This window comes from Rissa tridactyla, chromosome 3 (genome assembly GCF_028500815.1).
Source record: "Rissa tridactyla isolate bRisTri1 chromosome 3, bRisTri1.patW.cur.20221130, whole genome shotgun sequence".
Taxonomy (NCBI): Eukaryota; Metazoa; Chordata; class Aves; order Charadriiformes; family Laridae; genus Rissa; species Rissa tridactyla.
The window spans coordinates 40,147,482-40,173,369 of NC_071468.1; the positions used below are offsets into that span (position 1 = coordinate 40,147,482).

A 25,888-nucleotide genomic window follows, 5' to 3' on the forward strand; every position below is an offset into this window, starting at 1 on the left:
CATGGAGGATATTCTCCCCTGATTTGTCTAAGCCACAGCTGCTTTTGGTTATCATTCTTGGCCAGAAGAGAGATTGTCTGGGTAAAACATATGGTCAGGTACACCATGCCATGTAACTCAAACAACTATATTTCTGTTAAAATCTTACTTGCATGAGAATTAAGTTTCTGGTCTGCTAATCTAAATGCCTTTGCGCTCTTTTAAATTCATGGCATCTACAGAGTTGTTTTCGACTATGTCTTGCATGAAGACTGAGGGAGAATTCCTGAAAACAGCATGAATCATGCAAGAATGTGTGGTTTTCTTTTACTTGGTGGTGTTATTGAGGCTTATGGACCATACCTAGAAAGGAAACGTGTATTTCCAGTGAGGCTATGATTTGTGTGAAGCACAATGCGACATGACTGCACAAGAATTGCCTTATTTTCCTGTAAAAGCCTTGTACTTTTGGCATTATTCACAGAAGACAGTATAGCAGGCTTTAACAGCAGCATACACACCTATAAAGCATATATGAAGGTTTCAACTCACCAGAAATTTGTTGAAATTATTTTTGATATATGATGTAAAATTGAGGAAATGGGTATATCATCTGAAACCAAAATAGACCATGTATTTTTCTCATGATTTTTATGAATTTGCTTATGGATTTCAGTTAAGAATTTGAATTAGTTGAGGCCTACTGTGAAAACAACCCATGGAAATAAGTTGCCATTCATCCCAATCTGCTCCTCCTGAAGTGGCAAATAACATAGAGTTCATTGTGAACTTTCACTGACTCCAAGAAAAGCAGCTTATATTATTTGTCCACTGAAAATGAATAGCAGTGAATGTTTTCCTACATACATTATTTTCCCACGTGCATTGCTTTCCTATATACATTTGTCTATGTATTGGTTTTCTCACTTTCCAGACTAAAAAATACTTTCTTTTTTTTTAAAATTTATTATAGACAACTTGTATAGGAGCCAGAAACTGCACACTCTTTCAATATACAAAGAGAAAATACATTGTTGATGATGAATTGGCTTTCTTCTGTCATAAGCAAAAGTTTGACTACTGAGGGCTATTTCCTCATGGAAGAAAGGGAAGAGGGGAGATAGCCTTTTAGATCTTGTCACAGTTTCTTCTTTCAGTGTAAAAAAAATAGTAATTAAATTCTTCCAGAATCATTGTTGTTTTCTTATGACACCTGTTTTGGAGACATCAGTTTATGCACAAGTTTTCTACTAAATCTTCTTTCTGCAGTATTTTGTTGAGAGTATTCCTCTGTCATGGAGGGCAGGGAGGAGGAACTGAAAGTACTCACTGTCAAGCTGGCATAATTATGTTTCTGTTGTGATTATGCCTTAAGTACTGTAATCTTTTCATAGCAATATTTTGCCACGACCTGATTCACTGAAGAAAGCAAGTCATGTAAACCGTCACTGGGGGCGGCGGGGCCTCCCCCAGCACCTCAGGGCAGGACCCAGCAGCCAGGGCCTGCCCCACTGCCCCGCTGCCATTTTGCTGCGGCGGGGATGGACGGACTGCCCCAGGGGGCTGAGGGGAGGTCCTGGGGCGTGGGCAGGTGGGGGTGGCCCACGGGGAGGCCTGCTGGTGCCCTCAGGGCCCTGACAGGAAACTCTGCCATGTTTATATTCTGACTGCTCAAGGGAGACCGGTGACAGCCTCAGGGCTTCCTGGTGACTGTCATGGCAAGGGCCCTTCCCACACGGCCTCCACTCCGTCAGGCAGGTGCCTTTCTGAGCTGGCTGCGAGACAGGAACCGATTCGGAGCTTTTCAGTTCCCAGTATGAGTGTTTTGAGAACATGAGCTCTAACAGGGCACACAAAAAGCACACCAGCTGTATTAGTATTAAATTTGGGGCCTGACAAGTTTAGTGCTGGGTACCTTCTTAGGTGCCTTCCTGGCCTGACACAGTCACCTGCGTTTGAGGGTGTGGATGTGACAGCCCACCACCGCTGCTGCTTCTACCCATCACCCTGCGGGGCCCAGGCGAGCTGTTCCCCGCAGTGGGCACCCTTGCCCTGTCTGAACTGCAGGTGCTGAGAGGCAAAATCACGCCTGCCAAGGCAGGCTGCAGCATCGGGATGGTGGATGCCCTACAGCAAGTGGGTGAGGTGGGCTGCATGGCCTCTCTGTGATAGTTTGGTTGCTCTTTCCCCCAGTTCTTCAGGGATTTCCCTTCCGTGATTCATGGTTGAGCTTTTAAAAGTGCTCTAGTGCTTTATAGGTTTTGGCTGCTGAGGAGATTTCTTTCCCTCCTCTTTGTGTTGCTCCCTGTCTTGTCTTGTATATGATGAGTTTGCTCTGTAATGGCAGTTAACAGGCATGCAGTAATCTGCGTAAACAGAGAAAGGCAAATGCAGACTGAAAATGCGCCAGAGAAGTGCGTTAGAGCTACCAGCCGATTTCACAGCATCACACAGCCAAGGCAGAAGACAGGAAATAATACATGGCCCCTTAACTGGCATAACATGACCAACGCTGTGCCTGCAGCTGTACTGCAGCACGGCACCATTGACGTGTGCCACAGGGAAGTGTAAAGCCAGGAATCCCATTTCAATTGCGGATTTTATGCTTCTGTTATTTTCCAAAGAACATTGAGTTTGTTTTTCTTTTTAACTGTAAAGCTTTTGGATACAGTCAAAGACTCTTAACAAAATTCTTTTGTATACCAAACTGCTGCTGATGCGCTCCGTGGCCTTGGTGTTACGTTCAGCCTCTCTGTGATTCAGTTCTGCATTTCCATTCCTCACAGGGCTGTTGTAACGCTTAACTAATTAATGTCTGTACATTGTTTGATGCCCTTGAGGAAATAGAAATACAAAGCTACCGATATAAAGGCAAATAACAGTATTTCAGGCCTGCTGAATTCCGGTTTCAACTTTTAGTCACAAAAATGAATTGCCAAAGTGAGAAGGTGCAATGAGGAAAGGATTTCCAAAAGCATTACCTTTTTTCCCTCCCTACAGATGAAACGCTTCATTATTTTACTTCCTGATTTTGAAGCCTTATTATTTTTTGATCCCACTTCTTTTCAGGAAGCATTTAGGAGTTGTTATTCCAATAGCAAGATAATGGGAGACGAAAAATTTCTCACCAAAATCGTAATTCCCAGGATGGTCTGGGTGACAATTTCTGTATGGGCTAAAAAATAAAGAATTAATATTTTCCAAGATTCATTATGCCATTAATTGCTACTATTCTAGGGAAAGACTTTTTCTGGCTTGTCTTTGGGATTGTGATTTACATTCAGCGTCTATGCTGCAATGCAATCACAATAAAAAGCTACAGTATTTTCAGTTTTTAAGTCAGCCAATATGTCTGCAGACTCAGCAACTGTCACAATTTTAGTATTTGAGTGTGAATTTTTACTACCTAGTTCATGGTTCATTCATTGACTTCAATAATAGCAACAACAAGAAAGAAAGATTTGAGCTGATTTTGAATGAATTTTGACAGATTCATAATTACTTTCAGGGATTCTAAAAGTAAAGACAGAAACTACTTTTGGAGGGTAAATGTTTTGCTGAAAATTGTTTGCTCAGCTCTAATTAGGATAAACTTTTTTTATTTGTGGAAATTAAGGGAATGTACAGGTCAGGTGTTTATTAATGCAAATATGTACCATTTTTGTTTGTGGATAATTTTCAGACTGATAATACCCAAGTTCAATTAATGTGTGGTTAGTTACTATGGATACTTGGTTTGCAAAATGTGTGTCTTTACGGGTAAATTTCTGACAAAGATCATATTGTTAAATAAGATGTCTCTTTTTTAGATAAACACATGAAGTGGCATGATAGTATGTTCATAGTCACGCATACAGATCTGGCAGAGAAAAGTCTGAGCAGATGTCAGTGAGCTTTATTTTTCAGTCATTTCCTTGTATGTCTTGAAGCAGATTTGTCAGATTTGTACAAATAGGGCTTTTTTAATAATGGCTTTTATGTAGAATTTCAATCATTATTTTTATTTTGACAAAAAAAATTCCTGCTTCTGTCTCCCCACACTCCAGCACTAATGCAGCTCTCTAAAGCCCAGTCTGCTTTCCTGCCCTTTGCTGTTGTTGCCCAGACTCATGGAAGTACTGTGGTACAAACACATCGTCCTTTAATTATCAAGACTGAGTGTGCTTCACTTTCTGACTGTAACGTTTTTCCTCTGGTAGAAGGTTTCTACGTTAGTTTCCGTAAATATTGTCAAGGATTAATTAGCAACACGTTTTCTAATAAGCAGTGTGTAAAAAAAAAAAAGCCACTTCACACTTGTTACTGTCATGTTCCCAACTCATGCCCAGGTTCTGGGGCTGTCGCTGACTTGTCTCCTTTTGGAATCTTCCCAATGGCCAGATTCTGCATGAAAATCACATGCCTATTCAATAAAAAACAAGTTTAAAGTTAAAATTACCTTTTTTACAGTAGTCACATTGCAGGCCCTTTAGACACAGTAAGACACAACTAGTTATAACGAGAAAAACAATACTCAAGCAAATGGATGAACCATTTGTGGCACGTGCATTGCAGGGTGGTTTACTGAAGCACATAAGAAATGGCAGCAATAACCTGCGAGCCACTCCTTTGAGGGTAGTGAGAAACCTCAACTAAAACCAAAACTTCTCTGTAAATGCTTGCATAAGCAGGGCCTCTTTCTCAAACAACGGCAAAGAGAGAAGATTTATTTCTCTGTCTTCAAATGTCTGACTAGTTTGTACAAAGCTAGGTTATAATCTTAAAAAACAGTTTTATATTTTGTAGTTTTTGTGACTTTTTATCCCGATTCTTATCTTTTTTGTTAAGAACCACGGTATGTAACTGGAGGGTTGGCAATGTAGTTTGGAGAAACAGAATTACAAGTCTATATTTTCTCCTAAGGGATAATTTTCATATTTTTGTTTTTAATATCTTATGTAAACTGAATTATTGATTTTAATGACCCGTCACGTGCCAATAGCTCAATAGACTGTTTGATGTGATGCTATCACAGTGAGTAAAAAATGTCAAAATAACAATGAAGTTTAAGAGAAGCGGGTGCTTCATTCATGGCTAGGAAGAGCCTCACTGACGAAAAGGGGCACCTGTTTCAGCTTCACTGAGGAGGTGATGTTACTGTCTGTCTATGGGAAAACACTTGGACTCAGTCTGGAAAGACTGGTCATAAAGGCTAGATCATGATTCAAACTTTCAAAGTGTTTTAAATTTTCATTAGGATGAGCTCAATATTTAAAAAAAAAAAAAAGTGGAGGTATTTGGTATTTGAAAGCTTGCCATTTGAAATTCTTGTTAGATGACCTGAAGGTTACAATTTTATAATTTCACACAGCTGATTTATATTTGAGATGAATGGCCAAGAGTAGCACAGTCTGTAAGATACTTTAAAAATACATTTTAATTGTAACTTAAATAGGAAGTAAGGTAACAAGTTACCCTTTTCTGTCATAACATGTAAAAAAGAGAATTATTTCCACATTTGTTGGTGAGAAAAGGTAATAGTTTACTTCTTTGTTCTCATATAGCTCTCATCACAAGAGCTAACAGTCAATGAAACCTTACCTAGTGTGATTTTGTAATTTTTGTTTTAAATTCATAATGTATCATGAATGTCTCCTTAGAGTGAAACAACTTGGATTTAGGAAATACTTTGTAATTTTACCTCATTCTATTTATGAAAATGTAACAATTTAAAGATTAAATTTTCATAGGCAGTCAAATCAGATGAGAGACAGGTCCTAGATGAAAGGAAAATAATAAGTGCTTAGATAATCATAGCCAGAATATCGAATATTAAAGGAAGAATGTATTTTGGCATGTAGCTTTTAGCATTATGCTGGGGTAAAAACAGGATGAACATAAGGAGGAGAGTCAGTGTCAAAATGCAAACTGAGGAGAAATGCAACAGTAGATTTGAATAACCTCGTGCCTTCATATTTCTTATCCAATTTTGCACTTTCTTTAGTTCTGTGATGTTTTTAAGACAGCTTAGAGTTTTCATTGGAGATAGAGATGAGGAATTTTCTAGGATCCACTAGTATTGTTGTGACCAAAAGTAGTATGTTCTTTCCTGTCACCCTGGGTTTTGTCAGGTGTAATAGAAATGCCACCTGCTCCTTGTTGCTTGCTAAAATCCCTTTGTCTGGCTGGTTTGCTTGTCTTGGGTATATGTAAAGATCTGGTTTGCACAAAACAAAAAAAAAAAGCTCAAAGTAAGGAGTATGAAAACTGGAAATAAACGTTTGCTGAGAGTGAATCTGCATATCAGAACAAAATAGCATGAAGCACTAGGAGAGTTTTGTGAATCAAAGGAATATTTTGTAAATCTGTAGTTAGTTTTGTAAGGTTGTGTCAGCCATCTTTATTGCTTGAAATATATAACACAACAACATTGTAAATTTCAGACTGTGGTAAGCATTGGAACTTTGAAACGTGGATATCGCCTCTACTCTTAATGTTTCTGAAATAATGAATCTGGGTTATGAAAACAATTGAATTGGCTTAAAAGTTGTAAGATAAAGGAAATGAAATTAAAGCATATTAGTTTTCATCAGCTTTCTAGGGTATACTACTGGTATTTAGTTTCCTGGTCTGCATATATGAGGGAAGATGATACCAGTTTTCCTATAAAGAAATTTGATACTTGCTGGTAGGTAGAAGCATCACTTTCACATGAAAGAATACATGGTTATGGCAGTCACTTTGTAAATGGCAGTATATCATTTGAATGCTGGGAAAACACAGACATTTTTGATAAGTCATAGAATAGAATCATAGAATCCTAGGGTTGGAAGGGACCTCTGGAGATCATCTAGTCCAACCCCCCTGCCAGAGTAGGGTCACCTAGAGCAGGTTGCACAGGAACGCGTCCAGGCGGGTTTTGAATGTCTCCAGAGACGGAGACTCCACCACCTCTCTGGGCAGCCTGTTCCAGTGCTCTGCCACCCTCAGGGTAAAGAGGTTCCTCCTCATGTTTAGGTGGAACTTCCTATGCTCAAGTTTGTGCCCATTACCTCTTGTCCTGTCCCCGGGCACCACTGAAAAGAGCCTGGCCCCATCCCCCTGACACCCACCCTTTAAGTATTTATAAGTGTTGATAAGTTCCCCCCTCAGCTGTCTTTTTTCCAGACTGAAGAGACGCAAATCCCTCAGCCTTTCTTCATAAGAGAGGTGCTCCAGTCCCCTAATCATCCTGGTAGCTCTCTGCTGCACCCTCTCCAGCAGTTTCCTGTCCCAATGCAAAGCTTCAGTGCCTTTCAAGCTAGGGAAAAAAAGAGTGAAACAAAATTGCATGTTATTTTTTAAAATGTTTGCTCAGCTTTTAAGTTTGACTAGTCAGGCTATTTAATGATATCACATCTACTGTCTATTATTTTTAAAAAAAAACTGTTTTTTTTATTTTAGTGTTTGACGTGAAGTTGAGGCATTTGTGGTGAAGAGCTTGGGTTAAGAATTAAGCAACCCGAAGTTTGCAGATGTTTAATGACAAGGATGTGTTTTGTCTGAAATGTACAGGATTTTAAACACATGGTGATAGATCACCTGATCTCAATGTTCACAGAAATTTTAATTCTTGTTCAGTTTGTAAACTTTCTTCCTATCCAATTGTTGTTTTGTGTAACTCATCTGATACCACTGAAGTCACTGCCAGTTTGTGTTAATATAAGTGCAAATTTTGTGCTCTTATTTGTGTTAAAAGCTTAAAGAAAACCCCACGTGGAGTCTGAACAGGGACAAATGAACAGGGAGTGGATCATTTTCTTTCAAGCTTATTTCTATAAAAGTGTATCCTTTATCAATTAATACTTGCTAAAATCATGTTTTTGAGAAGTTGACAGAGTCTGTTCCTGGTTGTTAGGTTTAATTTATCTCATCGACGTGGGGAAAGTACTGTTCACCACAGAAATGCTCTTAGGAGTTTTTTTTGCTGGTGAGTTTGTGGAAGGGCAAAGGTGAAGGAGTGAGGAGAAAATTCTTCTGCTAACGCAAGTATTTCCTGTAGACAGCAATTACATACAGGTCTGTGAACTTTAGTTAGCTACCCACAAGCATTTGAACTGTGAGCTCAACGTAGTGTTTGTCTAACCTTCCTTTATTTCTGTGTTTCCGAGATATCTGGTAGAGACTTCTCAAAATGAAATACTTTTCTTTTTCTTTATAAGTGAAAGATCAAATAATGCAGTTATTTGACCATTTTCTCACCAATTTACAGTCTGTGTGCCATAAGAGAGTTCATTAAATAGGAAGCAGACATAGGTGTTTGGCTTTTTCCTGACTTTTTCTGCAAGCTATGGTTCTGGCTGTGCTATTAAAAGCTACTATATATGTAGTTATTTTACAGTTCTTTTGTCAACTCATTGTTTGATGTCACGTTGACTGGGAGTTCTCTGTTTGAACTTAATTTATGAGCTTATTTTGCAGGAAATCGTTATATTTTCTTTATTCTGTGGCTCTTACCCCAATGGAAGTGTAGCTTAGTGCTTCCTCCAAGTATTGTGGTTTTTTTCCTAAGTAGTAATAGCATTTAGTAATGATACAGAAAGTCTATATAATGGCTAGTACTAATCTGGTACAATAAAGAAAAATGCTACTTCAAAGGAAAATCTATTCTATTCAGTTGTAGGTAGAACACTATCCGGGGAATTATTTTCTGCTCTATTGAGGTAATGGCATTTCTACGAAGGAATTCTGATGGATGGGATGGTGACCTTCCCTCTACTAGTTTCTGGGGTACAGGCATTATGGGGGCCATAAGCCTTGTTCCCTTATAACCACCCAAATACATCCATGGTTCCTTCTGTTGGGGAAACAAAACAGTTATTTTATACTAGTACCTTCAAAAGTCACAAAGGAATTGAAAGAAAATGTGAAAGGGAGGTTTCTCTTACTCTGTACCAACTATCCAGGCATTTCTGAATGGAGCAGGTTGTAGCATCCAGAGCCTCTTCAAGCAAAATCTCCCACCCTGGCCTACTGATAGGTATGCAGCTCTGAGATGCTCTGGTTTGGGTCCCGGGTGTCAAATGCACCCTGCAGATCCACAGGAGTAGAGCGGGATTATTATTTTTTTTCCTGACTTAACTCCCTGTCACTTCCCAATATGGTCAAATACAGCACACAATGCTAGCAAATTGTCTTTGGTATTGTTAGATGTCATTGACTGACTGTGGTTTATCATCAAATAGGATTGTCCAAGAATGTCGGACTAGTATTATGGGAATGAGAAAATGAGTGGCATTAGCATGAAAGCTATGCCTCACAGTAACTGGAAGCGTATGTACTGTGTTGAGACTAAACATGTCCAATGTTATGGAATTCTGAAAATTAAATTATTTCAAGTGTTTCCTGATCAGAGCAATGTTTGAAATAGCCCAGAAAATAGAGATGTAGAAAAAAAAAAAAAATACTGTCTGGAAACCCATGGGGAGTTGATTTTTCAGAGATACTAAGAATGCACGCATCCTATGGAAATCCAAGAATAATGAGTACTTGTGTTATACAGGCCTTAAAATTACTGCCTTAGCTTTAATTCGTTCTATGCATCACATCATATCTTTACCTGAAATGTAATACTGTTCTGTTTTCTCCTGAGAAGGAAATGGAGTTTGACTTGTATTTGCAGCCTTATCGTATCCTGCTATTTTCTATTATGTTCATATGCACCCTTCTGTGCCAGCACACACGCTCACAGTACAGCCGATTTTCCCTTTCAGTCAGAAAGGGTTCTAGAACCGTGGTCTGGATTTAACCATCTCTTCAGCGCCTTTAATAGGTAGTTACCCTTGTTTTTTTTTCTCCAAAAACCTCACATTAAGGCACTCAGCTGAATATTTCAGGGTTTCAGGATTAAATACATAGTGGGCTTTTTGTTTCACAGTTTTACTTTGTCCTGTTAAACCTCTGATTGCCACCTGGACTTATTCTATGTGATAAATATCAGGTGGCACTCCACTCCTTTTCACTGGCCACAGGCAGCTCTAGCCTGTCTCTTGCAGGACACCTCCTGTGGTACAGTAGCATCATTCTTCGTACCTGACAACACTGGTCATATGCTCTGTGTGGAAGGAAGGAGTAAGGGTGAGCTCAAAAGCATTTTGCAAGCATATGCTTATCAAGTTTTAAAAAACTTTAAGAAGAGAGTATTTTACTTATTGAATTCTACGTCAGCCTTTTGTGAACAGCTTATATAATTTTCAAATTGTATTTTTAAATGACCTGCTCTCAGCAGATGTTTGATCTGCCAGCTATCTGGAGGAACATAGTGCATATTTCCTATTGCCTTACTGATTTCCAAGGCCTTTAATGGGGAGAAGGGGGTTTAGACCACTGACAGTGAGGGACTTACAAAAGGGTATCTATCTGGCCCACTGATTTTTAGAAGTAGTAATGTCACCCAGTTTGAATGATAGGAATAAGTTGAAAAATAAATGATATCTAAATAACTTAAATCCTTCTTTTATTTTTTGCTTTAATGATTTTATAAAAAGAGCAATACTTATTCCTTTTTCTAAAACTGTATGTCAAAAGAAAAATACTAGTAGTTTATCTATAGGGAAAGGGCATAAGAAAAATGGAAGAAACTGTCAGTCATATTGGTCTCGATGTACCTCGATGTGTAAACATTTTTGGGCCTCGATGTGCAAACATTACAAGAGCCTGAGATTTTGTCTGGTTAATACAAAACAAAGCAGATTGTAGATAGCCTTGCTTTGCATTGATCATGGACACATGCAGGTTTACAGTGTCATATGTGGCATGAGTGGTTTCTGTGTATTTTTTACACCCTACTAAGAAAAAAAAGTCTGAGGTTCAGTTCTAAAACTCCCCAGTCATCTCTGATTTAGGTTGTAACTCAAGTAGCAAAGTGAGACTACAGCTAGTTTAAAAACCGCATGCTACTTACGAAAAAAATTATTAGAAAAAATCTGGGTTATTTCTCAAAAAAAAATGGTTTCCAAATTTCTAAATTGAACAAGAATAATATTTTTGTTGCAGTTTTCAGAAGAATTTTCAAAATCAGACCTTTTATTTATGCGGGTTTTTTAAGTTTTTAAGATTTAAAAATACTCATTTTATGCCATCACATTTTGGAAGTGAAGTTTCATTTTTTTTTCTACTCCTTTTGAAATTACATCCTCAGCTTTTGTGCTTTCAGAAATTTCATGGTGGAAATAATTTTAAAGAACTGGTAGGAAAAGACAGTCTTGGGCAATAACTAAAGAGTGAAAAAGAGAAGAGGAAAAAGAGGCAAAAATCCACTAACACAAACAGACAAAATCCAAAGACTTATGGTCGATGAACTTCAAGAGGTAATATACTTGAAGGTCTAGCTCAATAAGTACCTCCAGAAGGATCAACAATTATATTGCAACTCTGAGAATAAAGTCGGCAAACCTTGAAACATTTAGGCTAGGTTTCATCTCACCTAACTTAGGCTGCCTAATGGTTATGAGCCTGCTATGAGGAGATCATCTGGGTAATGGAAGGAGAAGACAGATAGTAATTTATTCCACCTATATTGTTAGCTGAAGTTATACAAGATTAATCCATTAGTGTTTTGGGTTTATGTGTGCAATTTTCATACCAGCAACCACAGCTGAATCTCAAACTAATTTCTCATATTATGTCCAGCATTTATTTTTTGAATATACCGTAACAAAGCAGATAAACAGCTCTCTAACAACGCAGTCAAGACAAAGTCAGTTAACCACTCTTGGATGCCCATGAAGTTTGATCTCATTCAATAAACAAGCAGTTTATTTTCAATAGCCAGGCATGCAGTGGCTGTTGAAATCAAGTCAATAACTCTGCCCCATTTCACAGGAGTGGAGTTACCAGTAGGAAAATGAGGATGAAGAGAAGGATGTCATGCCTCTACCCCACTCCAATTAATAATGCCAAATGCTGCAAGCATACTGTAATGTGATCCATTAGTGGCTTTGCAGTTCCCTCTCTCCAGTTCTGCTCCAGAAATAGATGCATTTCAGTTCTGTTCCAAAAAGCAGGAATAATAATAATATTTGCAGAGCTGGGTAAAAGCTAGAATTTCACCAAAGGGAACATAAGGCTTGCTGACTGTTGTCAGAGGATAAATTTGTGAAAAGGTTAGGACAGGTTGCACAAAATTTTTAATGGGAGTTCTACAGAACTTATAGATATTTTATTTTACCCAAAGAGTGCAACATTTTTGTATGTTTCAGGCTTTAGCTTTTCAAGTCTCAGGTTTGTAACTACATCTTGCACATGCTTTAAAAAAAGACAAAACCAAAAAAGTGCCCATAGCAAGCACAACATTTGTCCTAGTAATGATGGCTTTGAAAGTCTTAGTAATTGAATATATTTAGCTGCATAACTAAATATTTTTATTTGAAAGATCGGAGAAGTATGTGTGGGGTTAAGAAGAGAGGAGGTAATTTGCCATGACCTATTTTCATTCCATTCCAATCAAAATTGCACCACTTAGCTGAGTACTAAAAAGGGATGCCTGAAGCACACTTGCATTAAATCATCTGTTAATGTCAGGCCAAATTTATCTGGTTTACTGGCTTGTAAGTGGTGACAGCCCTCTTCAAGGGATACCTGTGTTCTGTACACTCGTCAGAATCTCTTATGTGCTAGGATAGCAAAAGCAGCCTGAAATATTGACAGTTGATGTGAAGAAATATCTCCAAAGACATAAGATGAAGAACTAAGAGAATAACTGGAAGTACACATCTTTGTCGTAACTAGCTCTGAAGTAATGGTAGTTCTCCAATTCAGCCAAAACATTGATGTTTTGGCACAAGAGATTAATTGGATTAATTGTTCTTGAAGTAAAATGAAATTACGAATTCAGTCATGGTGTGAAAGAAATGTAACTTCTCCAAATTTCATGGTATTGCAATAAAATTTGGCTTCTGAGCAAGTATCACAAACAGTTAATTACTTGTCCCCTTTCCTTAGCCCAAAATATAAATGAGGTGAAGCTTTCCCAAGGCCATTTGAATATGTTTTGATTTCTGTCTGGAACAAAAACCTAAAGAACCTTTTTTTCTTAACTGGTTTTGTTCCTTCTCTTGTCTCATATAGTTTTGGTTCTGTGACTCCCGTGGAAGCCAGTAGGTAGGTCCAGAGTACAATGCAATGTAGAATTGGATTCAAAGATCCTGCCTTAGTAAAACACGCAAGTCTGTATATATGAGCCGCAAAGGTCCAGTTTGCAAATGTGCTTTGTAACAGGTCTCCTTTCAGCACAGCATTCTGGTAGCAGATGCCTTTCCACTTTGTCCCATCCCCTCTCTCCCTCTCCAATGCACTGTCCCGTGGACAGAGCTGAGGTTTGAGTGAGAATCTCTGCCTGTGTGGGAAGCCCGGGTGTCATGGGCTGTGGCCGTGAGCAGCTGAGTGAAATACACTCAAAACAGGGGCTTGACAGGTCTGTCACAGCCATGGCATATTGTGCATTTACAGTTTAGTGCTGTTGCTGTGTTTAGCACTGTTTCTCTAGCGCTCCATGTGCCAAATGAAGTCATTAGCAGATTTGAGATCTATCAACCATCTGTGCCTGGTATCTGTTCATCCTTGAGTGGGAAAGAGCTATTGGTGCAGAGCTACAGTGGGATGCACTGGTCCTAGAAGGTCTCTGGGGTATGCCTTGGTCATCTGAATTAGTGTGCCCCTTGCATAGCATTTACTGCCAACTCCTTCCTCCTGGATAACGATTGAGTCTCTTGAGAAGCCTGTTAACATGAGAACTGGTTACAGCATTTTGTGTTAAATATTTGCCAATGACCAGGAATACCCAGCCAGCTTTGGTGTGAATGAGAAAGTTAATAATCCATGAAGGTTTTTTTTATATCTTTAATTTACATTACATTGGGTTCATAAATTAGAGGAAAAAAGTGTTAGTTGTGGCTTTCTTCCTAGTGGTGGGTTAGAATACACCAGCTGTGACACGCCATTTACAGAGATGGCTGGAGTCATTGTGTATCAAAGCTGAAAATGATATTGACCCTATCAGTGCAATGTACCCTTTGGTAGTCCTTCTTGTGAGGGTTTCTTATGCATATTGTAAGAGCCGCCTCACTGTGTTGCAATAACATACAGGAACACGTGGAGACAAAATGATTGATTATTAGTCCTGGTGTTTGTAATTTGATCTGTGCAGCAAGTGTTAGACAATAATGATTTGTTTTCTTTCCCTTTTTCCCTTATTGACATTTTTCATTGTCTTGGTGTCCAAAATTCCAAATCTGGAATGTTCTGCTATCAAGTCTGAGTCTACTTTATTTAACACAAATGCAAATCCATAGTATAAAGCAATATGAACAAGGTCTGAACTGAAAGCAAGTTCAACTCGGTATATTGCCAAACTGAAGCCTTCATACCCTGTCAAATGCAAACACAAATAAATCTTCATGGCTGCCCACTAGACTGTGGGTCTGGCACAGACAGAGATTGCTCAGACAGTATCTCCAGATGTCTTGAGAACAGAGACCTCCTTACGGGGTAAATTTACTGAGTTTTCATATGTCACTCAGAGGAAATAAAATTTAACAGATTGCAGTAATTTTTGTTTGCTGATAAAGCATGCCTGAGAATAACGGTCAGTCAGTAAAGGTGGTTTACTCTCTGTGTGTTTACCAGTCTGGGAAAGATTATGTCTCCTACTTGGGTTACCTTTCTGCAGATGTTTACCTCTAAACTATGTGCAGCCTCTCAAAAGAACAAATCTTTTTATTTAATTCAATCAGTTTATATAATGTTGTTTGTTGTTTGAAATAGCAGTTCCTTTGAAATAAACTTGCAGAACTTATTGCCATGGAGCCAAGTCAAACACTGAGAACTGATTCTTTAAATTTTTAGTGAACTCTATGGCCAATCAGGCTATGATGGTAAGACCTGAGAGCTTTAGGATACTCCTAAGTAAGTTTTGCATTGCGGAGGTTTGAAGAGTCTGTGACTCCTCTGAGAATTTTCCCTCGGTTCTCCTGCTGGGAGATGTATTATTTCAGAAATTTTAGAAATGGCAAGGAATTTGACTTTGCAACTTTGAAGTTCTGAAATGTGTGGGCATTTTTCCTTATTTGTAGGTATATCAAACTCTCTGAGTACTCTGTTCTGCCTCTCTATGTACATATGCAGTTTTAGTGCTGTGTAGCTGGATAGAGAAGAATTTTTAGAGGAATCAGAAGGGACAAGCTGAACAACAGCACAAATTAAATAACTGAGATAAATGATTCTGCAGGACTTAAGATGACAAGGACCATGACTTTGTAAGGAAGAACCCATTTCTTGAAGTGCCAGATTGCCAAGAATTGTTATTCTTTCTTATTTTAAAATCTGGGATCACACAGAATCAGAACCTGACTGTAGTACAAAGAATAAGGTCAGTTGGTTAAGTCAGAAAAAAGACAATGCAAGGTGACCATGAAACCTGAAAGAAATACTGTGATGGCTGAGAAAGACATTGTTTGTTTTGCCTTGCTGGTTTGGTTTGGTTTTTTTGTTTTGATTTTGGTTTGGGGGTGGTTTTTATGCGTTCCCTCCCCCCCCCACCCCCCCGAGATGCAGTTAGTTAACTTCCAATCCCAGCAGGTTTTGATCTGTAAACAATTGCCTCAGGAACAAGGAGTTTACCTGTGCTCTCCTGCAGCAGTGTTAGATACTCCAGATTTAGCTGTTATTTGAGCTACACATAAACGTCTGTGAATCCTGGGAAGCTAGGAAAATGGATTTTTCTTCAGGTGTTCTGTAAAAGAAATGCCTTCCGTTTGTTTCTTGGGAGGTACGGTCTACAACAACTCCTGTGGTGGACTTCTCGATTGAAATCTCAGAACTCCCCTTGGTAGGACTGATCTTTAACTTTGAGATTTAAAACCTCATAAAAGTTTATGTAAATAGAAATGTAGAGGAGATTCATTAGATTTTTTTGAGACTTTGTAACAAATCTATAAAGAAAGCAACCAACCAACCCCATCCTCAGTTGACAGACTATGGAGATTTCATATTTGATACCTGTTACCAGCTGCTAACTGTCCATGAAGGATTGTCATTATATCAGAATTTCTCACACTGTAAATGATGAGATCTTCCTCTCACAACCACCATCTCAGTTCCTCTTTCTCCACTTGCCAAGGACAGAAAGCAGCCATAACAAAGGTTACTATCTCTAGTACACTTTATATGTGCATCACTGTCGTTTTCATACCCAAATTTAAAAGGGGGGAAAGATTGTCTTCTAGGGGTTTAATCAAACCTTGGAGCACCTGAAACTTCTTATACCTCTGGTAGGATTGTGAGCAAAATCATGTAGCTCAAAAATCACGGGACTGGTTAAACTTCTGCCTGTGTTTATGTACTTAAATAGCTTTTTAGATCTGGCCCTGTATACGTCGGATTCCCAGTCTCATATCTGAAATGGCAAATAATTAGAAATTAGATGGTATTTCACTACCTCACTGGGATATTGAGATGCAACTGCATACTGTGAAAATACCTCAAACAGAGAGGTTAAAAAGTGCCTCATGGCGAGCTACGCTTGAAAGAAGTTCTTGATGTCTGAATCTCAGAGCATCCATTCATCACACGTTTTTCTTCACGTATCCTGGTATAAAAAGCTAATGTTTATGAAATGCATGTTTATGAAAAGGAAAAGGTAAAACCATTGCGACTTCTGTGTGTCAAACTTCTCGCGTAATAGAATACATACCTTTAATAGAAAATGGTGAAACAGTCTCTATAACTCTACAGTGATTAAAATTCAATATCGTTAGTATAAACAGTTTTACGGTAATAAAAGGAGATTTGCAAGGAAGAGGGACTCATTTAGTTCTAAGAGATGTTTGACCTCTGCTACTTCATAATCCGTTAGAGAGAGCTAAGGTCCACATAAGCTGGCTTTCTTTCTCTTTTACCTGAAAGGCATTATTTTTTCAATAAATACCAAAATCAAGTCAATATTTTTAGAACCAGAATAATTGGAACTTTAAATGGACTAATCTTTGCTCAGAAGTTGTCTGACACTTTATATCCAATGCCAGCAGGAAAGAAATAATTAAGATGTATGCTTTTGGTAATTGATCAGGAACGTTTGAATGGGTTACATAAATAATAGACTAATCAAAGTATTGTCTAACCATTTAAAAAAAACACATGCCCTACTGTATGTACATTTATTTAAATTAACATTGCTGTCAGAATTTATGAGAAATTTTGAAAGAGGATTTCATTTTTACCTTATGCTTAATGCTCTCATAAATAATAATTTGTCAATTTATAGGATAAGATATGCTATTAAATTATTCAGTGTACCTCTTTAAAATAGAGATATGCATTTACTGTTCTGGGCAATTACTTTATGGATAAAACTGCAACTTTCAAATCTCATTTTCATGTCTGCCAAATCCTACTCTATCTCATTTTCTGTTCTAACGAGAATTAATGATATTAGTAATCTAATGTTATACAGAAGAGACCTGAGACTTTTCCTGTATATGCAGTATCATGCAGTATTTTTCGACATAAAATATTTTATTAGGATGTCATTGATAACTGACCAACAGATTATCTAAAAAATAAAAAGAAAATACAAAACCAGCTGTTAAAAAAAAAATCAGATGTTTGAAAAATACGTTAGAAATTGGGTTCTGGTTCTTGTTAAAGCCCATGGAAAGGATGCTTGCTAATCATTCACAAAGTGCTGATTTCTCTTGCAGTTGAACACCAAGAAACTTCAGTCTGATAGTTTGGGGTAGTGCTATGTCTACCTGCAAGCAACTTCCATTCTTCTCCACTCTTTTCTTAAACCACTTTAGCTTTGTATGTTTGTATGAGGGAGGAATACTCTATCAAGCTGAATATTTGAGATTAAATGAAAGGTTATGTTTCACTTGAATGGCAATTTGTATGTGCTTTTTTGTGGGATCTTTTACATGCAAGCCAAAATACCCTTAACGTGAAAGATACGCTATTGCACAGTCTTTGTATTTATTTATGCCGTTATCAGGTTGCCATAGCCAAGGCTGCTATTCAAAACTGTCCCATATATATTCTTTGGGCTCCAGTGGTACTCATTAAAAGGTGCTGTGACAGCCTGGCATCGGCAGAGTCCCTGTGTGGAAGCTGTCACTCTTTTCATCAGCAGTTGTCATCTGCTGTGTTGTCTCTGGGCTGATCTTTTCAGGCTCTGTGTAGGGTGGCTTTTTTTTTTCCTCCCTGGACAGGAAAGCAGGGCCTCTGCATGTGTTTAACCCCACATTTTTGCAGGATACTAATATTTCTGCTTTTAATTGACTGCAGTTTTACAGGAGAGTGTGTCCCAGATGTGGTTGCTCTAAAATGAAAAAGCACCAGTGTTGGGCTTGAATGTTTCCCATCCAATTACCAATTGCCCCTTCATTTTATTTTGAAAGTTTTTTTTCACTTGACTATGGGTTTTCCAAACGATTCTGGTAATCCTGGATTTTTTCCCTTGTTTTTACAGGTGACCTGTAACTGTTTCACCATCAGTAATGGAGAGATGCAGGATGTTGGTGTTGGCCTGTATCCCAGGTACTGTGGACACTGTTTCATTCACAGGGAAAGTCTATGTTAGTTTTGTTTTGTTTTTTTCCTTTTTTCCTAGGTAGCGGCAAAAGCCATCAAAGTAACAGGTAACATGTCTAAACAAGAAACTGGGAAATGCAAATAAATTAAAGGAGAATAAAAAATATGGTCAAGTTGAAAACGTTCTTAATAGTCCTGATTACAGAGGTAAAACAGTTTAAATAAGATACGTCTTTATATTTTATTTTTATGGAGGTGGTAGTCTTTTCTAAGTAGGAATAAATGCTGACATAAAAAATGTCTGACTGGGACTATTAAAAGGAAACCTGTTCAGCTTTAGTTTAGAATACAGATATTTTGCAGCCGAGAGAGCCTTCTGAACTGGCAATTAAAAGAAAAAGATTGAACACGTTTATTAGTAAATTACCATAACTAAGAAACCACTAAAGTGAAAAGATAAGTCCCCTGAGAGATGGATGTTAATGTTTTAATTTCTTATTATTGTTTCTTATTTGTATTAGGTAAGAAGTACGTACCAGGGAAGGTTTTTGCCTTCATAGAATTAGTTACCTGTAATTATTAATGTGGAAAATTAGTATGTATGGTTTAAAATTATCTTTTACCATCTCAAATTTTTGTTAATGCACTGTTGAACTATGTTGTCAATACCTCAGTGGGCCTGTCACTGTTGTTTCTTTTTCTACTAATGTCACATGTGTAAGATTTGACTAAGGATACGTAATACCTTGAGGCCTGCCTTGTGGTAAAGATAAGGGAAAGGCGGTTAGGAGGACGTGGGAATTAGTGTTATGAAAAGTGCAGAACAGTCATTTAATTTCATAGTGGAATGGAAACAAATCCTTTCACATAGTTGGAAAAAATGGAACATTAATTTCGAGCATTATTATTAGTGAAATGTTTCTTTTGGTTTAAAAAAGCCCCTGACTGTGAAGAAAGTGGCTATCTATGTTCTGCGATAGTGCGCTGCCAGGAGAGGCAAGAGACTTTTTCCCAAGTCAGTTCAGAGCAGTTTGAGTTTTGCTGTAGAGAATCACTCTGAGCCGGGAAAATTGTGAACTTCAATCTGTGGTTCCTGAATCCTAGGCAAATGCCCTTTCAGATGAATTCATATGCTTCCAGGTGAATTTGTCATCAAGCCCACTAGTGTTTTCATAAGATAAAATTTGATTAAAAATGCTTTGTTTAGTCTTGTTAAGAGGTTGTATATTGCCACATGGCTTGATAGCTTCGGCATCCTAATATATTTTAAAATAGATAAAATCCTCTGGTCCTTCTCTGCACCACCTTGCCAGCAGCTTTGGGAGAAGGCCCAGTGATCTCACAAGAAGTAAAATGGATGCTCTCTCCCAGTGTACGTTACTGGGGTCACGTGGAGATGAGCCCAGAAGGGATATCAAAAGAGTCAGGCTCCTGTTGATAGCTTCTTTAAGAATTTGGTGCAGGACTCTGACCCTCGGCAACATCCTGTATTTTGCCAACAACAGTTGGGATTTTGAATTGCTGAATCAAGCAGACAAGGAAAGCAGCTATAGGCAGCCAGGGGCTGAATAAACAAAAAATTCTTCTTCCAGCTTCATGATGCCAGAATTGTTCTTTCAATGGGTCATTCCCATAGGGGAAGAACCATCAGCCCGACGTCTGCTACGGGACTGATGTTGGCCTGGCAAAGTCAGTTGTTTCTCAGCTAATGAAACATGGGACTCAAAGTGTATAGTGGATGTTGTTGATGTTGTTCTTAACAGTCTTCTTCAAAAAAAAAAGGGAAGGGCATGTTGTCTGTGTCAGGAGATCCACCTGTGTGTTTTGCTCTTGGGGGTGGCAGCAGCTTTCCAATGAGCTGTGCTGCTTTAGCTGTCACATGCCACAAGAACAGAGGCTAAACCAAAACACACGCAAATCAGAGGCAATGGCTGTATCTCTTCTTTCAACTCTATACACCAAGTACTTTGGTTTTGGGACATAGTATACCCCATTTTCTACCTGATATGAAATACAGGTTGATTGCTCGTCCCTTAAGCTGCGGTTCCATTGACGGTCAGGGTAACTGATAAGGTAACGGCCCTGAATCTGAACAGAAGCAGCAGAAATAAAACACATTCCCAAGCTACTAACCTTTTGCTCATAACTGTCCGGGTTGCCTTGTTCCCCACTTGCCTGCTCTGCCCCCTCCCCTGAGTCAGGCCTCTTGGAGAGTTGCTCGGAGGCCATTAACTCCCCCCGCCCTGAGTGCACAGAAGGCAGAAACACGTGAAGAGATCCGGGCATGACTCCTATTAGCAATGAATATAAATCTTCTAAGCATTAATTTTCCTCCCCTAACCAAGAGCAGCTGATTTACCAGGGATTTTATTTGTTTCATAACTTAATTGCTTGATACTTCAGATGTAATCATGTTAGCTACTTTTAAATTATTAAAGGAGAATGTCAGTGGAGGCTCCTCTGTAAAGTTCTTTCTCTCTCTCTTTCTCCCCCTCTACCACCCCTTACAGCATGTCTCTACTGAACCACAGCTGTGACCCAAACTGTGTGATCGTTTTTGAAGGATACCAGCTTTTACTTCACTCTGTCCGAGAGATACAGATTGGTGAAGAGGTAATTAACTTGTCCTCCTTTCCATCACAGACACCTGCAACAATGACATCTCCCTAAATAAATTCCAGACTGCAGGGCCACCAGCTTAATATTTTGATGATATATTGATGCCACTTTCTAGCACATAGCTATCAGGGGGAAAATGATAAATAGAATCATCTCTTCACACTGCCTGGGCCCCATAATCATTACTTCTCATAAATCACTAGCAGTCTTGATAAATTCTTGTTCCCTCTTTCCTCCTCTAGGCACTTCATTTTGTTTGTATTTGAACGTCTTTACCCTGATGGAAACACTTACAATATTTCTGGGTGGAATGCAGTGTTCACTAAGTCATTGCAACAATAAGCATTTGTCAGGCTGCACCCAGACTGTTGTAGTAAACCTTTCATTGGCAGTGAAAGTAGCAAGACAAGGTTTGTTTTCTTGTCCATTTCACTAGAAATGACTTCAAAATATGCCTTTCAAGAGATTTCTGATTTGATCTAAGGTATTCTCAGCTTTGTTTTTATGACAGCGTTTGTATTACTTTGAAAATAATAATTTGTGGCTGAGTAAGCATTTAAAAGTAAATGTCTTTTGTAGCAATACAATATTGAATTTGCTTCATAGCATGCAGCTTCATGCTGCAAAGACGTGTGTATATATGTATCTTTACACACACCAATGACCTGTGTAGTCTTAGCTGTTGGTCATTTCAAAATCATGACTTAATGTAAATACAGTTCACGCCTGTAATTCAGACTCTGGGAAGATCAAGGGCATATGTATAGTGATTTAGAAGTATTATCTTTTTTCCTCCCTATCAGGTGTTTCTTTTTTAATGTATCCTTTCTCTAAGATAGTAGTCTATCAAAACAAGTAAATGAAAAAATATTTTTTTAGCCAAAATATTGTGGAGAACCAACAGAAATACTTTTGCATACTTACTTTTTTGTCAAGAGAAATCTTTTAGGATGCCATATACTTTTGTGGAGCTACTAAGTATAGACATAATTCTGGCTGGCATTCTTGTTCAAGCCAAATTATACACACTTTTTTTTACATTTCATCCATATACTGTAACTTTTCTCTTGGCTTCCCAATTCACCAAGATCAGTTATTTATTTAAAAATGCAGTAGATTTTAATGTCTTCCCAGGATACATTTGGGTTAATTATTAGAATTCTAAATTCTGAAGCTATCTTATTTTTATGTCTGTGGATATATTTTTCCAGATAAATTTCGTAAAGCGATTCTTTGTAAAAAGCAGCTTTTACAGGCCTTGAGTGGCCCTGGGTAGTTCTGGAGTGAGAAGTGAAGTAGAATTCCCTTGCAGGCATGACCACCATGCAGACTGTGCTATGGCTGTGAAGCTGTGACCCAAATGTTAGACTTAATGTTAGTGGTCTGTAACCCACAAAAGTCTCTAGGTTAAAATCAGTGGTGAAACAAGTATGGTGTAAGTTACAAGTCATTTGTAAGGCAATCAGGAAATAAATATAAGTTATAAAGCAGGGCAGCTAGGACCAGTTTGTTTGAGTGACTTCGGCAGTTGTGTGAATATGGGCTTTAAGATGACTGCACCTAATGTGGGCATGTTATATTTTCTAAAAGACTTTGCCTCCAAGGAGGCAGTAAAATAGTCTGAATTTTCCAAAACGCTCAGTATCGGGTTTCTTTGTTGGAACTATTGCTTCTGGTTTTGGTACTGAAAGGAAAACTTGCTTTAAGGAACATGTAAGCTTTTATATATATACATATGTATGTGCTGCATTGAAGCAGGTGCCCTCTTAACTGGAAATAAAGGTTTCAGTCTGAGGTATGTGCTTCTTTAAATAAGGATTTGTCTAAGGGAGAAAATAAGTGAGAAAGTCAAGACACAAAGTGAGTATTAGTTTAGATCTGTTATGGGAAGAGGAAGGAAAAGAAAATTATTACGAGGGTATGTACAAGTCAGCAGTTTAATATTATTTTCAACACCCAATTACTTTTCCTCTTACACAACTGCTACCGCTTTTCATTTTGTGTTCTGCATGGTAGCTTTGGTATAACTTCTTTCTACATTGCCTTACTGCTTGCCTGCAGCAGGGTGAGCTCAGTTTTCTTAATAGCCATGTATTGAATTTACACACCTATGTACATGAAAATACATTACCTGTTGTGAGCTGAGTTTCTGCTTACATTACTGAGGTCATAATCTGAGCTAATGGGAGAGAAAATGCATGTTAGGGAGGAATCTGATTGGGTTTTCTGAATCAGTCAAGTGCTCTGAGGTGGTAAGATGAACATTGTTTCAAGTCATGAGGCAACAAGAAAACTCCAATAATTATAAGCAGTAGAAAACTTGTCTTATCCAGTTCAAACTTACACTAGATGTAGTCAGAATGAGAGCCCCTGTGTAATAATTAATAGAAAGTAAATAAGCACTAAGATTTATTAGAAATGAGAAGCTAAGTAGCAAGTCAAGCTCAGATTAGTAGAAGATGACTTTGGCTTTACTATCCATACAGCAGGAAACTTGATAGGGCTTCTGGACCCATGCCAGGAAAATATCAGCCACTGCAATATAATGTATTCACTAGGCCAGTGAGAAGTAAAAATATTTTTGCACATTTGTAGTGCTTTCTGCCAAAGGACTCTACAACAGTTTACTCATGTTCAGGAGTTGTTGACCACCTATAATCACAGGGAGTGATTACAGAGACACAGGTAGTTCAGGTGACTGGCAGCTGTGCTCATCTCACAATTATATAAAGAGGGAGGCAGCAGTAGACTTGATTAGGATTCTAAATCAGACAAAGAGATATTATTACATTGGATGTAGCTGCTGCAGTGTGATGCAGATTTATTCAGGAATAACATTTGTGCCCCAAACCACACTTTAGAGTTTTCATGCAATACACAGTAATTATGTTTATCAAGTCAGTGATGAAAAACATGCAAGATTATGAGAACCTCAAAAAGTTTTAATGTCCTGATAGAATTTGTTTTAGTCTTGTATCTAGGCAGATTTTTTGGCTCTGCGTGTTTTTGACAGGAAGGCGTGTGGCATTTAGTGTTTTTTAATTCAGTTTTGGTTTGGGCTTTGAAATTTGTTCAAATCCTAAGGCCAAAATGTATCTCAGGCAGTAGGAAATTAGGACAGAAAATGTTTGCCTAAATCTTTATAGAATGAAAGTGCTAAATTTTATAGTGCTGTATATTTGGAAAACTAATCACTCCTAAAATCGTATGCAAAAATTCTAGCCACCTAGGCCTTTTTTGTAGCAAAGACAGTGTTGCCAGTCCTGAAGTACTAAGGAATCACGAGTCATGAATGTTACATTTTTGTAGGCATTGAAAGAAGGGATTCATTCATGTATAATTGCATGGTTTCCCAAGTTGAAGCTTTAAGAAAACAAAGTGTATTGCAGGAATCATAATAAAATGTTGAGAGATGGCAAGATGGAGAAGTGTCTGGTCCTTAAATTTTGCTTCGGAAATCAAAAGTGCAGCTTTATCTTTAGGTATATTATTTGGGTTTTATACTAATGTGGTTCTATGGAATTGCATGCTCTTTGAGGGCAGAAAATTACCATTTTAAACAAAAACACACTGTGTTCCCATTGGCTTTGGACAGTGAATGCTTTAGTTGATGTTCAAAATAAAAGCTTCCATTTCTGTCATTATATAACTTATTTGTCTGTTTAAATAACATTTATAACCCTCTTTAAATGTAGAATTTTTAAAGTGAAAATTTGGCTCTGTGTGGTGGGTTGAGCCTGGCTGGACACCAGATGCCCACCAAATCTGCTCTATCTCTCCCCTCCTCAACTGGACAGGGGAGAGAAAATATGATGAGAGGCTCATGGGTTGAGATAAGAACATGGAGAGATCATTCATCAGTTACTATCACGGGCAAAACAGACTCAACTTGGGGAAATCGGCTTAATTTATCACCAATCGAAACAGAGTAGGGTAATGACAAAATGAAAACTAAATCTTAAAACACCTTCCCCCTACCCCTCCCTTCCTCCCGGGCTTAACTTCACTCTGGATTTCTCTACCTCCTTCTCCCCACGGTGGTGCAGGGGGATGGGGAATCGGGGCTGCACTCAGTTCATCACACATTGTTTCTGCCATTTATTACTCCTCAGGGGGAGGACTCCTCACACTCTTCCCCTGCTTCAGCGTGGGGTTCCTCCCATGGCAGACAGTCCCCAACAAATGAGTTCTTCCCATGGGCAGCAGTTCTTCACAAACTGATCCAACATGGGTCCTTTCCATGGGGTGCAGTCCTTCAGGAGCAGACTGCTCCAGCGTGGGTCCCCCCCAGGGTCACAAGTCCTGCCAGCAAACCTGCTCCAGCATGGGCTCCTCTTTCCACAGGTCCTGCCAGGAGTCTGCTCTAGCGCAGGCTTACCATGGGGTCACAGCCTCCTTTGGGGGCATTCACCTGCTGTGCTTGCCTGTTCCTCCACGGGCTGCAGGTGGATATCTGCTCTGCCATTAACCTCCATGCACAGCAACTTCTTTTCCCCTTCTTACATATGTCATCCCAGAAACGCTACCACCGTTGCTGATGGGTAGCCTTTGCCAGCGGTGGGTCTGTCTTGGAGCCGGCTGACATTGGCTCCACCGTATATAGGGAAAGCTTCTAACAGCTTCTCACAGAAGCCACCCCTGTAGGCGCCCCCTGCTACCACAACCTTGCCACACAAACCTGATACATTCTGATAGGAAACTTCCTTCCAGCCTGGTAGCCTTTCTTTTTTTTCTTCCCCATCCTTAC

The 25,888-nt window shown here is 38.7% G+C and overlaps 1 protein-coding gene across 7 annotated transcripts in view; it reads left to right on the forward strand.

Annotated features, from left to right (window-relative positions):
• SMYD3 (SET and MYND domain containing 3) overlaps positions 1 to 25,888 on the forward strand; it is a 416,877-nt gene that overhangs the window by 310,936 nt on the left and 80,053 nt on the right. For all 7 annotated transcript variants that reach the window (XM_054194390.1, XM_054194392.1, XM_054194391.1 and 4 more), the window contains 2 exons: positions 18,461 to 18,528; positions 21,033 to 21,135. In XM_054194390.1, the coding sequence (XP_054050365.1) occupies positions 18,461 to 18,528; positions 21,033 to 21,135 (171 nt within the window). The remainder of the gene's footprint in view (positions 1 to 18,460; positions 18,529 to 21,032; positions 21,136 to 25,888) is intronic.